At 47.5% G+C, this 14,331-nt stretch overlaps 5 protein-coding genes across 5 annotated transcripts; 2 read left to right on the top strand and 3 right to left on the bottom strand.

The window, feature by feature from the left end:
* Positions 1–155: 155 nt before the first annotated feature.
* Positions 156–3,581, bottom strand: ALT_3443 (DNA-directed DNA polymerase delta POL3; the record flags this gene model as incomplete). Its single annotated transcript, XM_033556537.2, has 3 exons — positions 156–894; positions 948–3,130; positions 3,186–3,581. 3 exons carry the CDS (start codon positions 3,579–3,581, stop codon positions 156–158), a joined length of 3,318 nt encoding a protein of 1,105 aa, XP_033412428.1.
* Positions 3,582–4,103: 522 nt separating this feature from the next.
* Positions 4,104–5,291, bottom strand: ALT_3442 (NAD(P)/FAD-dependent oxidoreductase; the record flags this gene model as incomplete). Its single annotated transcript, XM_033556538.2, has 1 exon — positions 4,104–5,291. One exon carries the CDS (start codon positions 5,289–5,291, stop codon positions 4,104–4,106), a length of 1,188 nt encoding a protein of 395 aa, XP_033412429.2.
* A 955-nt stretch (positions 5,292–6,246) lies between these two features.
* ALT_3441 (putative protein kinase) lies at positions 6,247–8,565 on the top strand (the record flags this gene model as incomplete). The annotated part of the gene is made up of 1 exon (XM_033556539.2): positions 6,247–8,565. The coding sequence occupies one exon, from the start codon at positions 6,247–6,249 to the stop codon at positions 8,563–8,565; it is 2,319 nt and encodes a 772-aa protein (XP_033412430.2).
* Positions 8,566–9,075: 510 nt separating this feature from the next.
* ALT_3440 (acyl-CoA dehydrogenase family protein) lies at positions 9,076–10,551 on the top strand (the record flags this gene model as incomplete). The annotated part of the gene is made up of 4 exons (XM_033556540.2): positions 9,076–9,568; positions 9,622–9,849; positions 9,912–10,001; positions 10,049–10,551. The coding sequence occupies 4 exons, from the start codon at positions 9,076–9,078 to the stop codon at positions 10,549–10,551; spliced, it is 1,314 nt and encodes a 437-aa protein (XP_033412431.2).
* A 220-nt stretch (positions 10,552–10,771) lies between these two features.
* On the bottom strand, positions 10,772–11,718 carry ALT_3439 (DUF3716 domain-containing protein; the record flags this gene model as incomplete). Its single annotated transcript, XM_089599578.1, has 3 exons — positions 10,772–11,136; positions 11,197–11,544; positions 11,604–11,718. The coding sequence occupies 3 exons, from the start codon at positions 11,716–11,718 to the stop codon at positions 10,772–10,774; spliced, it is 828 nt and encodes a 275-aa protein (XP_089455916.1).
* Positions 11,719–14,331: the final 2,613 nt, after the last annotated feature.

The raw sequence follows: 14,331 nt of genomic DNA, 5'->3' as shown, positions 1-14,331 counted from the left end.
TACTATAGTGATATCCTGACTCCTGTGACCATGTGAATCGTACATAACCAGATGCAAGTCTCATCTTCGCCAATACGCCATTTCAAAATATCAGTCATGCTCGGACAGCCAAATTGACATACAGACAGTCAACCTCAGCACCCAAATTCAGCTAACTACCATGCGCCAGGGTCAAAATCGAACCGAGAAAGATCTTTCTGCGCATCTTCGACATCCTTCTTTGCCTTCATTCGCATGTAGAAGATCGGACAGTCTCGAGAGGAGCAAATTACCTCGCAGTGCAAGCTACCCTGACAACGCTGGCATTGAGTCCAGAGCCGTCCGAATCGGACCTCGAGATCCGATACTTTGGTCAATGTTTTTGTGTAAAGCTCGCCAATTCGAGGGCGGCAATGTGCGCAAACAGCGCCAGCCATTTCTTCTTTACCTGAAAGAGGCTTCTTGCAACCCATACAGGTTTGGGTCTTCTTCGCAAATTTCATCAGACCTCCCAAGGTAGGTGCCGCCACTGAGATGGACCGAGTGTGTTCACCAGTCAAAAGTTGATTGGCCTTCTTCTCACCAAGGATGGGTTCGAAAATACGACCTAGAGGATTCGCCAGTTGGTTGTCAAGGTAATATTTTGTGTCGATCGGAATGTTGTTCTCCAGAACGTATATAGGATCTTCAGACTTCTCGTAGTTCTTCGAGCCTCCAGCGCCCTTGACAATGACATAAGCCACACGATCACCAAGAGTTGGCGCAGAGCCTGCGTCGCGCTTTCGCATCCGCTCCGCGAGCTCAACGTGTGCCTGCTTGGCCGTGTAGTCGGCTTTGGAGAGCGCTTTGGTAATCACAAGCTTTGACATATCAATCTTGTTCTGCAGAAGATCTGAGATGGTTTCCTTGACGTAACTGCCAAGCAAGTCAGCAAAGAGCACAACCCTGAGGGATAAGCCATCACTTACTCCTGAGCGCCATCGATGTCTCTGTCAATCAGGATCTTGTGCAGCACCGTCTCGATGACATTCTGAACCAACAGGCAGTTATCTCTACGAACGGTTTCAATACCCTTTGTATCCATTTTATCGAACTTGTTCGGATTCGTCCAGTACAGCCCGGCGTATCTCTTCTTGTTGATTAGAAGATAGGGGAAGTAAACCTTCTCAAACTCGAGTTTAATGGGCTTGAGAAACTTGGAAGAGACATAATCGGCTGCCTCCTGTCCGAGTTTCATGGCCTCTTCCAGTTCAGTCACGCCAAATTTGACCATGACCGAGTCGGTATCACCGTAAATGACCTTGGCATCATGGGAGTAACCATTAGCGATAGTGTATCTGGCTTCAACCTCCTGCTTGGTCTTCTCAATCATTTGACGTCCGTAACTGGTGGTACTACTCGCAATGGGAAGACAGGGCAGCTTTCCGACTGTGGCACCAGTGAGACCGTACACACTGTTGGCGCTGATCTTCAGAGCGAGCTGTCTTCCGTTCAACACTGCTTTCTTGAAGGGGTCCGTTTCGACGGCCAGCTCTTTTTTCGCCCGTTTACGGGCAGCAAGCAATTCCTCCAGAATTTGCGATAGGAGGCCTTTGCGCACTTTTGTTGTGCAGAACATGTCGCCGTTCGGAGTCACAATGTAATCTTCATCTTTCTTAAGCTTCAGTTTCTCAACGCTGTTCTTGTTTAGTAGGGTCGTATAGCATAGGTTATGTGCTTGGATGATCGAGGGATATAGAGATGCGAAATCGAGGGTCGCAATCGGAACACCGTAGTACCCGCGACTTGGTTCAATAACAGTGGCGCCTTCATAGTCTTGTTCGTCTGTCGACTTCATATTCGGGATGACAAGCTGTTGCTCAAGGGCTTTGCGAAACAGTTGACTAAGGAACTTGACTTGCTGGCCGCGAGAGAGGAGAAAGTTGAATGGTACACCCGTGACTCTCGCCATCTCAGTATAATTAACCAAGCACATCAGCTTGTCCATCAACCGTTGTGGCAAGTACGCATCCTTCAAACAGTACACGGCTAATCGCCGCCTCGAGTCAGGCGTCCCATTGAACAATTCCGTGATCATCGTATGGTGGACATCCTCTTTCTGCTCCTTAAGGAACTCGTAAGACACGGAGTTCAGCGTGTAACTTCTTAGGTGATAGTCTCGTTGCACCAACTGCAGAAGATCGAGCTGAATCCTTCCGTTAGTGTTTGTTGCCTTCGTGTCTCGATTACCCATCTGCTTGCTGGAAAAGCTTGTCGACGTCGCCTGCGACGCCATGCCTTTGAGACGGGTCCAATATGGGAATCCAGTACATTTGAGATGCTTTGCCCGGTCTAAGAGGTATGGAAAATCGAAGTTGGCGATGTTATATCCGATGATCACATCGGGATCGACCTTCTCAAGGAAGTCGCGCCAAGCCATCAGCATTTTCTCCTCTTTGTCGAATTCCAAAATCTGTGTGTTCACAATCAGACTACACGTATCCAGAACGAAAACATTCCGAATGAACGGTTTTGATTCTCCATAGCGGGTGACAACGTTTGCTATCTGAATGACGGGGTCTTGATTCGGCTCCGGAAAGATGCCTTTGCGTCCGGCGCACTCGATATCGAAGGACAGGATGCGAAGAGGCGCCATTTTAGCCCATTCACCATTGGGCGGATGGGATATCAGGTCACGATAATCGATGACGGCTTCAATCTGACAGTTTGATAATTTCTCTCGAGGGCTGAGCAGGCGGTATTTTCCGGCCTTTGCCTCCACCCACGACATACCAGCAATGTCCGTGTCAATCATGAACCTGAGAAGGTACTGGATATTGTCAAAGGTCAGAATACCAGTATCGGCGTTACTCCACAAGCCCTTGTAATTCAAGCCTTGCGCATTGTTCTCCAGCGCACTTCGGACCTTGCTGATGAACTTCGGTTCCGTGACTGTGATCTTCAGATAATAACTCTTCTGGTTTCCTTGAAATCCATAAATGTTCTCTCTCATTGTTATTTGAACCGACTGAATGACTGGTTGGAACTGTCCTAGTTTGCTCTCGAGAAAGGCACGATAGGGATCGCAATCTTCCTTGGTGAAGTTCACCGGCGCCGCGATATACAGGTAGTGTTGAAACCCGGTGACGTGGAGCAAAACTGATTGCCCGGCCTGCATCGAAACCATTAGTAAACCAAGTCGACTGGCTGTGAGAGAACGAATCTACCTCTGTAACACCGAAAAGTCTGACAGCTGTCTTTCCGCCGGTAATCGTTCCCTCTTCTGCGTCAATTTGCTGGAAGCAGATGTTGTCTTTGGTCTCATCAAAGTCACCCAAAGGTGGCCGCTCCCATTGCTGGTCCTTTTCCGAGTTGCTATCTTTCAGCCCGTTGATGTCCTGGGTCAACTTTTCCAAAACTTCCTCTTCGAACTGGCTCTTCTGGGGCTGACTTGAGCCAAAAGATTTCCGCAGACCATTCTGTGATAATGAATTTACTGCAGCAGGGCGTTGTGCATCGAGCTTTCGTTTCTTCACGGTGCCGGGGGTGTTCAGTACGCTGCGAGGATTATTCGTTGCATCACCCAGAACCCGCTTCTGGGGCATTGCGACGGCTTCAGGCATGGTGGCGAATCATACACGAAGTCTCGTAGTTCTGCTGATGGGGAGAAAGGACCGTCAAGACGAGAGAGAAACAGGGGTCAAAGTGCTTTAGAAAGTTACATAGATGGAAATGTTATCGGCAGACAATGCGCTCCCCGATTCGGGAAGTCGTGTCTTGGTCGCGCCTCGAACGTGACGCTCTTTACGCGTGCGACAAATCACGTGATCTTACGTCGCGCCTCTTCCTCCATAAATTGGCAGGACTCTTATTTGCTTGGATTACTGGAAGCAAAGTGAAAGGGGTCATGCTTTTTCAAAGACGACCTCCAAACGATGCAGCAGATGGAATATTGGTGATTTTCCTGGACATTATCGTGAAGAATCGGTTACAGCTTGCCTGCTTAAATGTCAGGTTGGAAAGCCAATTCGAAGTTTCTACGATTACATAGCATATCTAGGGAATCTAGGTACATCGTGATCAATGAAAATTCGACGATTTGGATTCAACATGCAGCCTCTGTCGCGAAGTACCCTCTATCGCGATCACCTATTCTCATGAGTCGTATAGATGCTGTTATACCCTGCCAGCGACTCCTCCTTCAAAGCTTGCATCTCCTTACCCTGGAACCGGTTCGGGTCCAGTGCTTTCTTCAGGGACTCGTCAACTTCTTCACCCTGAATCATCTTGGCCAAGAATTTAGCTGACCCAGCCGCATGAGTGACCCACACTGCAGCCGCCACATAAAGACCCTTGGTTGACGAGATCGTGCCGACCAAAGGCAGATTGTCCGGAGTCATGGAGAAAATACCATTGAACTTCTCCTTGATGGTCAAATTCGTCTCAGCAGGGATCAAATTGCGGGCTCGCTCCAGTGTTGCGTCGAATGCATCGACCCAGTCACCAACCGCAGTCTCATTGGGCTTGTGATAGAGCGGCTTGTGATCATAAGAACCAAGTCCATAGGCTGTGCCATGATCACGGGCATACACATGGAATTCAGGCCATCGAACAAACGGTGACTTGCGCGGTTTTGGCTCGCGCTGTTCGCCATACATGTATGGATGCGCAACAGGAATGACCGGAATCGGCACACCAAAGGTACAGAGATTCTCTGACCAGATGCCTGTGGCGATAACCACCTTTTCTGCTTTAACCAGTCCAGATGTAGTTAGGACACCGTTTGCACTGCCATCTTCGTGCATGATCTTCTTGACATCTGTTTCCAAGAAATGAACGCTATTTTCGCGCGCCTGTTCTTGGAAAAATGAAGTGATTTTTACAGCATTTGCGGCCCCGTCGCTTGCGAAGTGCAATGCAGTCAGGATGTTGTTCTTGACAAGATCAGGAGCCAGTCTAATTGCCTGCTCAGGAGACAGAAGTTCGGCAGGCAGGCCAACCTTCCTCGCCATGTCGTATCTGACCTTCAATTTTTCGGCGCCCTCAGGAGCGGTAGCGACCTCAAGCCCTCCGATGCTCTCGAAAGCACCGGGAATCTTCTTGTATTCACTGACAGTGTCCATTGCTAGGTGTGTAAGAGCCTCCGATTCGTTGTATTGACCTATGAATCCAGGCGCATACCCAGTTGAACCTTTCAACTGGGAGAACGAACGATCGATGAGGACGACTTCATTGCCAATCTCCAATGACTCTGATAGAAAGTAGGCTAAGGCTGACCCAACGATACCACCGCCGACAATAGCTATTTTGAATGATGCTTCCGAGGAATCCATCCTTGCTCAGGGTATCTTCAAGACCTAAGGGATAAATGACACTTTCTGTACCATCTGTCCACGGACTCTCAACGGGGAGTCTGTCTCATTTTATGTTCATTCATGGTGGGGTTCGACGAAGTAGCGTCATGAATACGAGCTATACATAGAACGGGTACGACGCCGAGGAGTATCCACAAATACGCGAGTTTCCAACGACAATAGCGAGAGTGAGTCGAATATGAGTAGATCCTGATACGGCTATTGCCGCTTCGATAACTCAACCTGATAAAATGTGCCGTCAGGAATCGCCCTATTGTACTCCGTAGTCTGTTTTTGATCAGAGTATCGTGAATGGCATTGAGGTGGCCTTGCGGCCTGAGGCAGAAAGTGCGTCATCCAATTTGAAACTCCGAAGTTCGGCCAAGAATGAGAACACGTCTTTTCCGACGTCAACGGCTCGAAGCTCTGCGAAGCGATGTATACTTTTTAGCGAGTTAATGGTTCATTCAATGCTAGGCCGATTATGTCGGACGCCTAGAGGAAAGTTTGACCCACTAATGTCGAATTCGCACGCCCTTTCTCTGGCATCTGGCTTTAGAATCTGATGGAAGCCTGTGAGAATTGACAGCCTGGTCAAAAGCCATCCCCAAAAGAGGAGAATATTTACCACATAATTTACCAAGTGAACCCGGGACCATAGCTTCGGAAAAGCCCATTGAATGGCCTGAAACTGGACTTTCTTACTCCGTCAACCAATTGGTGTTGAGTAAACATTCCTAGCAGGTCTATTACCGCGAGTCATTAATCATACACGATATTCATTCGTGCCTACTCTCATAATCCAGACATCTGCTACATTGCTACGCTGCCTATTGACTCACTGCTACATGAGGCAGGTCGCCTGTGCTGGCATGGCTCCTTTGTGGCCGTAAAATCACCCCATTGGCATTGCGGCTCATTTGCGTTCCTCAAAATGTCTATGTTCAGGCCAGCTTCGGAAATCTCGTCCTCCTCGGAGTCTCAATCCAGCTCCGATGAAAGCGACCATGGATTGCTTTCAGCAGCCGCTTCAAGGAAGACCCGGGATAAGTCTCATTCCGGGGATGGTGCACAGACTGTATCCCTCGATAGGGAGTCTGGCACTGAAAGCATCTCTGAAGCATCAATGGATGTCCTTGATGTTGAAGCTCAAGGTCATACATCATGGATGACCTCCGCCTTGCTCGAGTTCTATTGCCTCAGCAAAGCAACGGACATTTTCAATGCCAGGGAAGGCTCTCAGATGCGGTACACTCGTGACTCTCCAGAAGTGCAGCATCTGGCCAAGAAGATGTATGCCCATCAATCACAGCTGCTGTCGACACATGGAATGTTACCTGGAGGCATTGAGAGCGACGAATGGGGAGAAAGAAGACAGAAGTATCGCGAAACTCTTGATGGAATTGGCCTGCAGGCCCTCAAAGGGCTAAACTTAGACGATATCCCTAAGCAGATGCCGTCTCTCGGCACAACAAAAGACGTCGTTTTGGCTTCCAAAGCCTCAAACCGGATGCAAGTCCATGTAGAGACGGATTTTGCAAGACCTGCGCAAATGAGGCGTCAATACAGCGGACTGTTGGGGTTCAGAGAGCAAGTTTCCGCAAGAGACGACACGCACGCACCGGAACATCAGCCATTCGCCCTCTTGGGCAGTTCGCCTGTGAGCTTCCCGCTATTCAGGCCCAATCCGCCACCACCGACTCCAGCTATATCTCGTTATGCGACGGAATTCTCAGAAGTGAGAGTCCTCGGACGCGGATCATTTGGCGAAGTCTATCATGTGAAGAATCATATTGACGGACAGAACTACGCAATCAAGAAGATCCCACTGAGCCAGAGGCGGCTTCAGCAGTTGCAAGGCGGCAATCAAAATCAACTTGAAAGTATCATGAAAGAGATACGGACGCTTGCTCGACTCGAGCATACAAATGTTGTCCGATACTATGGTGCATGGGTGGAACAGGCTCATATATCTGACCTTCTTCACTCAAGGAATATGAGTGCAATGGAGTTCCAGCACGAGGAGAGCCGCAGCGTGTGCGTGACTCAAGGATCAAACGACGAGCAAAGTTTTGGAGTCGTATTTGAACATTCGGAGGCTTCTCCAGTTGAGGCACGCTCAATTTCTACGTCTGCTGAATCCGAAGCCGATGCTCATCATCATTCGCGACGTCGCTACAGTCATGCTACATCGTCGTCGCGGCGCTCAAAGAATAGCCTAGCACGGAGTCTTGAAGAGGATGAAGAGGTCGAGTCGATCCCTCGCGATTTCAACTTTGCGTCTCATGGTCAGCTGTCGACGTTCGGAGGCACCGATGATGATATCTTCACCGACGGGCTCAGTTATGATGCGTCCAAGCTGCAGATCCAGCGAAGGCGTCAAAATGGATCTCAGCTTCCTGCCGTTGTTCTTCATATTCAAATGTCTCTGCATCCTATCTCACTGAACGCTTATCTCAGTCCTCACTCTTTGGGTCACGCAGAACATAGCCATGCATCTTCACGGCGTCACTGCTTCCATTTGATACCATCGTTGAGGTTAATGTTACGTATAATCTCTGGTGTGGAATATCTCCACGCCAAAGGCATAATTCATCGTGATCTGAAGCCGGCAAATATTTTCCTCTCTCCGTCGGATAATGGCAAACTCGATGGGTGCCCTTCCTGCATGGCGAATTACGGGTCCACACCTGATTACTGTCATCCCAGAATAGGAGACTTTGGCCTTGTCGCAGATGTATCGCATCTCAACGACTGCCCTACCCCCTCTTTTGAGGAGGGTCCAAAGCTCGAGCGTGTCGTTGGCACGGAGTTCTACCGCCCGCCCTTGAGGACTAATGGAGAGAAACACTCTAAGGACATGTTCCAATCCGGAAACCATCAATTCAGTTACATCATCGACGAGACCCTTGATGTTTACGCTCTTGGAGTTATACTTTTCGAGCTTCTTTATCGTCTGAACACTAAGATGGAACGACAAATGGTTCTGACCGACTTAACGAAAGGCACGAATCGTCAGTCACCGGCCAGAATTTGCATTAGAAACACTGTATTCCCAGCAGACTTTGCACAAAAACTCGACATGGGGTCGATCATACTAGGGGATGGTGTGTCTGTGGCCGAGTCGTTGATGAGGTGTATCAGCGGCATGTTAGAGCCCAATCCTCATCGACGCTTGCGCTGTGCGGATATCAAGAGAGCTCTAGAAAATATTCTGGATGCTGCGACCACGCAGGATTCTTCCTGTTGTTGATGCTGTTGCGCAACATTGGTTGGAATCATTATATCAGCACTATGCTCGAGCCTACAGCCGCCTCGATGTAAGGAGGAATGCAGTAGAGGTGAAACATATTACGATTATGATCCCTGTATAATATATAGATATGTATCAAGTGTCCATTTGGGGAGTCTGGACTAATGCTACAACTCCTCTCAATCTATCTCTAAATAATTCGAGTCAATGATGAACAATGAAAATCGAAGACAAATTATTCACATTAAGCTCGGACCAGGAGGAACATACATTATCCTCTGACAACACAGGTGGGTTTCGGCCCTCGGTTTCATGGGATTTGTCTATCAATGCATCAGCGAGATTCACAAGCCATCTTCCCCGCATATTACAGGGATCCCCCAACCTCCTGCCGGCAAATATGTAGCATTATATTTACATAAAGGGATAAATAAAACCCCATCGCCTCTTAATTCAATTCGGAGTCAACATCGCACCGCCTATATCTCTTTTTTTCTCCATAGCGATAAGATGCCTCGTAAAGATCGCCCCCCAACAGCTCCCTACAGCGAACCCCTTCTTCCCCAACTAGACATCAAAAGCCCCTATTACACAGACCTCCACCACGAACTCCGCGCCTACGTTCGCAACTACGTAGAAACGTCCATCGCCCCTCACGCCCAAGAATGGGAAACAACGGGCCAAGTCCCCGAGGAAGTCCGACGACGCCACTGCGAGCTGGGGTTCGGAATCGTCCATCCTCTGACCACCGAAGAAGACGCGGCTGGTATCTCATTACCCGGTAACGTCCCCCGAGAGAAATGGGATACGTGGTGCAGCCTCATTGTTACGGATGAGCTTACCCGGGTCGGATTTGTGGGTGTTATATGGGGGCTGGGTGGTGGGAATAGTATCGGGTGTCCGCCTATCGCGAGGTTTGGGACAACGGAGCAGAGGCGGAGGTGGTTGCCTAACGTTGCGAGGGGTGATATCAGGTTCTGCTTGGGGATTACGGAGCCTGATGGTATGATTCTTTCTTCGTTCAGAGGGTGGATGGTTGGGCTGACGGTATACTAGCTGGTTCGGATGTTGCGAATATCCAGACGACTGCAAGGTTAGATGGTGACCATTACATTGTCAATGGGGCAAAGAAATGGATCACGAATGGTATCTGGGCCGATTATTGCACTGCTGCCGTGCGGACAGGGGGACCGGGGAGAGGCGGCATCAGTCTGCTTGTGATTCCGTTGACTGCTCCTGGGGTAACTCGCCGGCGGATGCACAACTCAGGCGTTAATGCCAGTGGTATGGCCTGCTTGCATGGATACTACCATAAAATGGTACATGGCGGCTGATAGGCCACTTAGGATCGACGTTCATTGAATTCGACGACGTTCGGGTGCCGGTCGATAATCTAATCGGAAAAGAAAACAAAGGCTTCCCCATCATTATGTCGAGTGAGTACCTCCCCCAGGTCAGATATTTGGGTGCTGATGTCGTCAAGACTTCAACCCCGAGCGTCTTGCGCTTGCATGCGCCGCTTTGCGGTTGGCCCGCGTGTGCGCAGAGGATGCCTTCCACTACGCAGTGCAGCGAGAGACCTTCGGCGCGCCTTTGATCCAAAGACAGGCAATACAATCCAAGATCTTCAAGTTCGGCCTCATGATCGAGCCCGCGTATGCATTTATGGAGCAGCTTGTCAACATTATCGAGCTTACCAAGGATCGGCCTGCCGACGATGTGAAGATCGGTGGAATGACGGCCTTGCTCAAGGTGATGTCCACCAGAGCTCTTGAGAAGAGCGTTCGTGAAGCACAGCAGATCCTGGGAGGTGCTGGGTATAATAAGTCCGGAAAGGGAGCACGAATTGAGCAGATCTCCCGCGACATGAGAGTTCATGTAGTTGGTGGCGGTAGCGAGGAAATTATGATGGGCCTCGCTTTACAGGAAGAGACCAAGGCGCTTAAGACGAGGAGGCAGGCTCTTGAGAAACGGTCGAAGCTTTAGGATGGTTACCCGGTGCAGACATTCTGTTTTATTCATCAGATGTTCAAAACTCACTACAACTCAATGATTTAACTAGCTGCAAAAATCATATCCAAATGCGGGCAATGTTCATGTCAGTTAAATCCTAACGTGTCTGACCAAGCCCAACACTAAGAAGTGAGATCGACACCCAAGAAAGAAGTCCGAGGGAAATGCAAGTCCTGAGCACGAGCGCAGTTGTTCAAACTAGCTCCCAAGGATTGATCGATTGACGCTTCTCTTCCAGTTGTTGCACTCTCCTATGAAGTATGTTGAGGTGCGCAACGATGTCTTTGATCGCCTGCTTCAGTAAAGGCAAGTCGTTGATGGTTTCTGGCCCGAGAGGAAACGGAACAACCTTGCCGTCGAGACGTGATCTCGGAGCCGGTGTCTGACTGTCAGATTCCTTTACCTGTTCCTGAACATTCGTCTGTGTACCCTCTTGGATAGGGGCAGCTTGTCCTTCGTCCTTCTGCACTTCCTCCGCTACGCTGCTATAGGTGGTATCCGTCAAGAAATCTTTGGAACTGAGCGATGAATCTATCGATTCATCATCTTTGGGTGCTCCTGGTGCAATCGTTAACGAAGTGAAGCAAGGTCAGGATGAAGCTTACTGTTTCAACTCACGGAGGTCACAGTTGTGTCTCCTACTGAACCGACAATTTGCGCATGCTCCGGCAAGCTTCGAATTCTCATCTGGCTTAGGTTCAAGGACACACATTCTCCAAGTGCCTTTATTATCTTTGCAGAAGCTGCACGGATCAATCGCCTCAGTGCCGCGGGTTTGGATCAATGCAGCGGTCAACGCCGTGCTGTCTCTCAGTGGTTTTCGTATAGGCTTGCCGTCTCCGTCTATCTGCCAGTCCAAAATGCGAATCGCAGGCAGTTTCTGATACTTCTTCTGCGCCTTGTTTGGGTTATCTCCCGCAATGGGCAGGTCGGACGCGTCTACTCCCGTAATAAGCTCATCCCTTTCTGGAAATGTGATGTCAGTGTCTCCAAAAGGAATTAACGAAAGAATCAGAAATTTATACCATCCTGAGAGCCCAACGATGCTTCACCTTTGCCATGACGACGAGGCCGGTATGGCCCTTCTTCCTCGCTTTCTGATTCTAGGCGCGGTCGTTTAGGCGTAGCTATTCCAAACATGCGAAAGATTTTGGGAGCTGTCGGACTCAAGAGGCCATGGTACTCTTCCTGCTTTGTTATTTTCCTCATCTTGTGCCACAGATTAAAAAGTGGCAAAGATATGAATCTCGTGAGATATTGGAAGGTGATGGAAAACGCCGTGCAGTGGGCACCAGCTTGTATACATAGCAATGTTGCCGCGGCGTCAGAGTGAGAATAACCAAAATAAATGCACAACCACATCTATAATGTGAATTATCCTTTGAACAAGGGCCATAGGAACATTCCTGCTCTCTTTATAACTGTGTCTCTAAAAAAGCTATGATAGTCAATATCAGTGAGTAACCAAGCATATTTAGTCCAAAATTCTGAACGCCTTGTTGATACACCTGTCGTGAATTGTACTTGTGCTGCAAAAGCTAATGAGGCCAGCATCAGTACAGTAAAATCTTGTATGGAGTCTCTCAGTTTATCCACATTACATGAAAGCAATCAACAATTGTAGCATGTACATTGCTTCAAGGAGTATTACACACATGGAATGTACTTGTAGTAGCACTATTAAGATCTGACCTTGGCCATTAATGCTGCTGCTCAAGCTAGCTAGAGGGAATAGTTCATACACAACCATTGTCCATGGCTAAAATAGATTGAGAGTCTCACATACTACCAATTCCAAGCGCATTTTAATGAAGCTAACCCCTCTTTGAAAGTAGGTAGTGCTTACAGTATCAGGAGCTAGAGATATATGATCAGCTATATAATACTGAGTGATAATTCATTATTTTAGAGCCTTTGCCCTAGCAACTGATAAAGGAACCTCTAAGTAGTGCTGGTTGCATCTGCAATGTTCAAGATCATCTTAGAGTAACCTACTATTACTCCCAAAGTTAATAATACTAAACTAGAGACATCATTACATACTATACTTTACTCATAATGAGACTTAATTCAGACTAAGTCTAGCTTCCAGTCTTCCCTTTGACTAGGCTTAGTAAAGATTTCCTAGAACACTCCTTGAGGCACCTAAGTACTCACGCCTAATTCCAAACCCTGCAGGCACTTTTGCAGTCTATACTTAAAGCACATACTCTATTCACTCTCAAACAGAGAGAAAGAAGATCTGTCTTATAGACCCTGTGACTGGTTAATCATATTACATTACTAAGCATCCTAACACCAGATCACCTCAATGGCTATTAAAAAGTAATCAACTTATATAGCTTGAATGGCTTGACAGCAGTAACACTGACTTAATTGTCAGTAATGCACATACCACTGAGGTCTATAAAGCTGGCACAATCCCCAGCCAAGCTTTTGACCTTAAGGTGACTGGATAACTTCTATTTTGAGAGGACAACGACAATAGTCTTGCATTTGTGATTAGTGCCAGGTCAAACCCAGATAAATCTCTGGTAAACCCAAGGCAGATTGCAGAATCCACTGGCTATAGCACTGACTGTTTCTACACTACCTTCCCAGTCAGAGATGCATGCTTGTTTGCAAGCGGATTAAGGAACTGCACCTGGTATGAGTCTCTTTAAAGAGGGTCTGAACCAAAGGAGTCGGTACTGTATCTCAGGCATTTCTAATCTTATGATAATTATGGGTCTAGAGAGGTTAGAGTTGCCAATGTCACCTCTAGGAGGGGAAGAGTCTTTATAAGAATTTAGAATCAGCCCCTTTGCTATAGTATTTTTTGCTAGGGACAGAGAAGTTAACAGTGCTATCTATATAGCATGCTTATGCTATATCTAACCTTTAGAATGCTGGGATCAATAAAACAGAGACCCTATCTATAAAGTATGGCACTATTAGGGATTAGGAGGAGCAATATCATTGCTTGTAGTGGATAAGTCAGATAAAAATTAACAAATTGTCTTCCTATCTCAGAAGGGAGACGGAAACAAGGCTGATAAAAATCATATTATATATATATACCAGCTCCAGGAAGCGATAATGTGCATGAGATATTTACATCTGCTGATGGTAATGGACTATGGGATCTTAGCCTAAGCACTATCTTATTTGGGAGCAACCATATGCTTCTTATCCAGGACTGAGCAGAGTGAGCGTGTGATTCTATATCACCTTAAACTTGACTATTACTAGGAGGGGTTGCATCCTGTGGCATTGAGACTGGTTAATCCATGGTGTTTGGATCTGTTGTGTATGCAACACCAGTGTGGTTGGAATTATTAAGAATTCTGATCATTCACAGCAGCCTAGTCAAGACTCCTACATGGAATATCTTTGACCTAGCTGCTCTGACTGAAATTCTAAAGATATTATCAGCAAGTTATATAATGGATAGGAACTCTCCAATATATAAGTTAATGTGATTTAGTTTAGTAGCACTGGGAATTGCAGTATCTATGCCTGGGTGATCAGACTATCTATTCAACCCATAGAAATAATACCTACTGGCATACTTCATCTATAATAGCCCTTATAGTGCATGGAATAACTAATAGAGTGGCTAATAGCATCTAGTATTATTCATAGAGCAGGGCTTTGTTATTATTACACCCAACGCAGCGGGGAGTTCTGGGTTTAGATAAGCTTTTAAAGATTCTAGCTAGGGTTCCTGGGGTGGGCTGCCTTATATAGGTCTTAAGTGAGGCTTTGAATATT

Source organism: Aspergillus lentulus (assembly GCF_001445615.1).
Source record: "Aspergillus lentulus DNA, contig: Alt08, strain: IFM 54703, whole genome shotgun sequence".
NCBI lineage: Eukaryota > Fungi > Ascomycota > Eurotiomycetes > Eurotiales > Aspergillaceae > Aspergillus > Aspergillus lentulus.
This window is presented reverse-complemented; position numbering and strand designations above follow the sequence as displayed.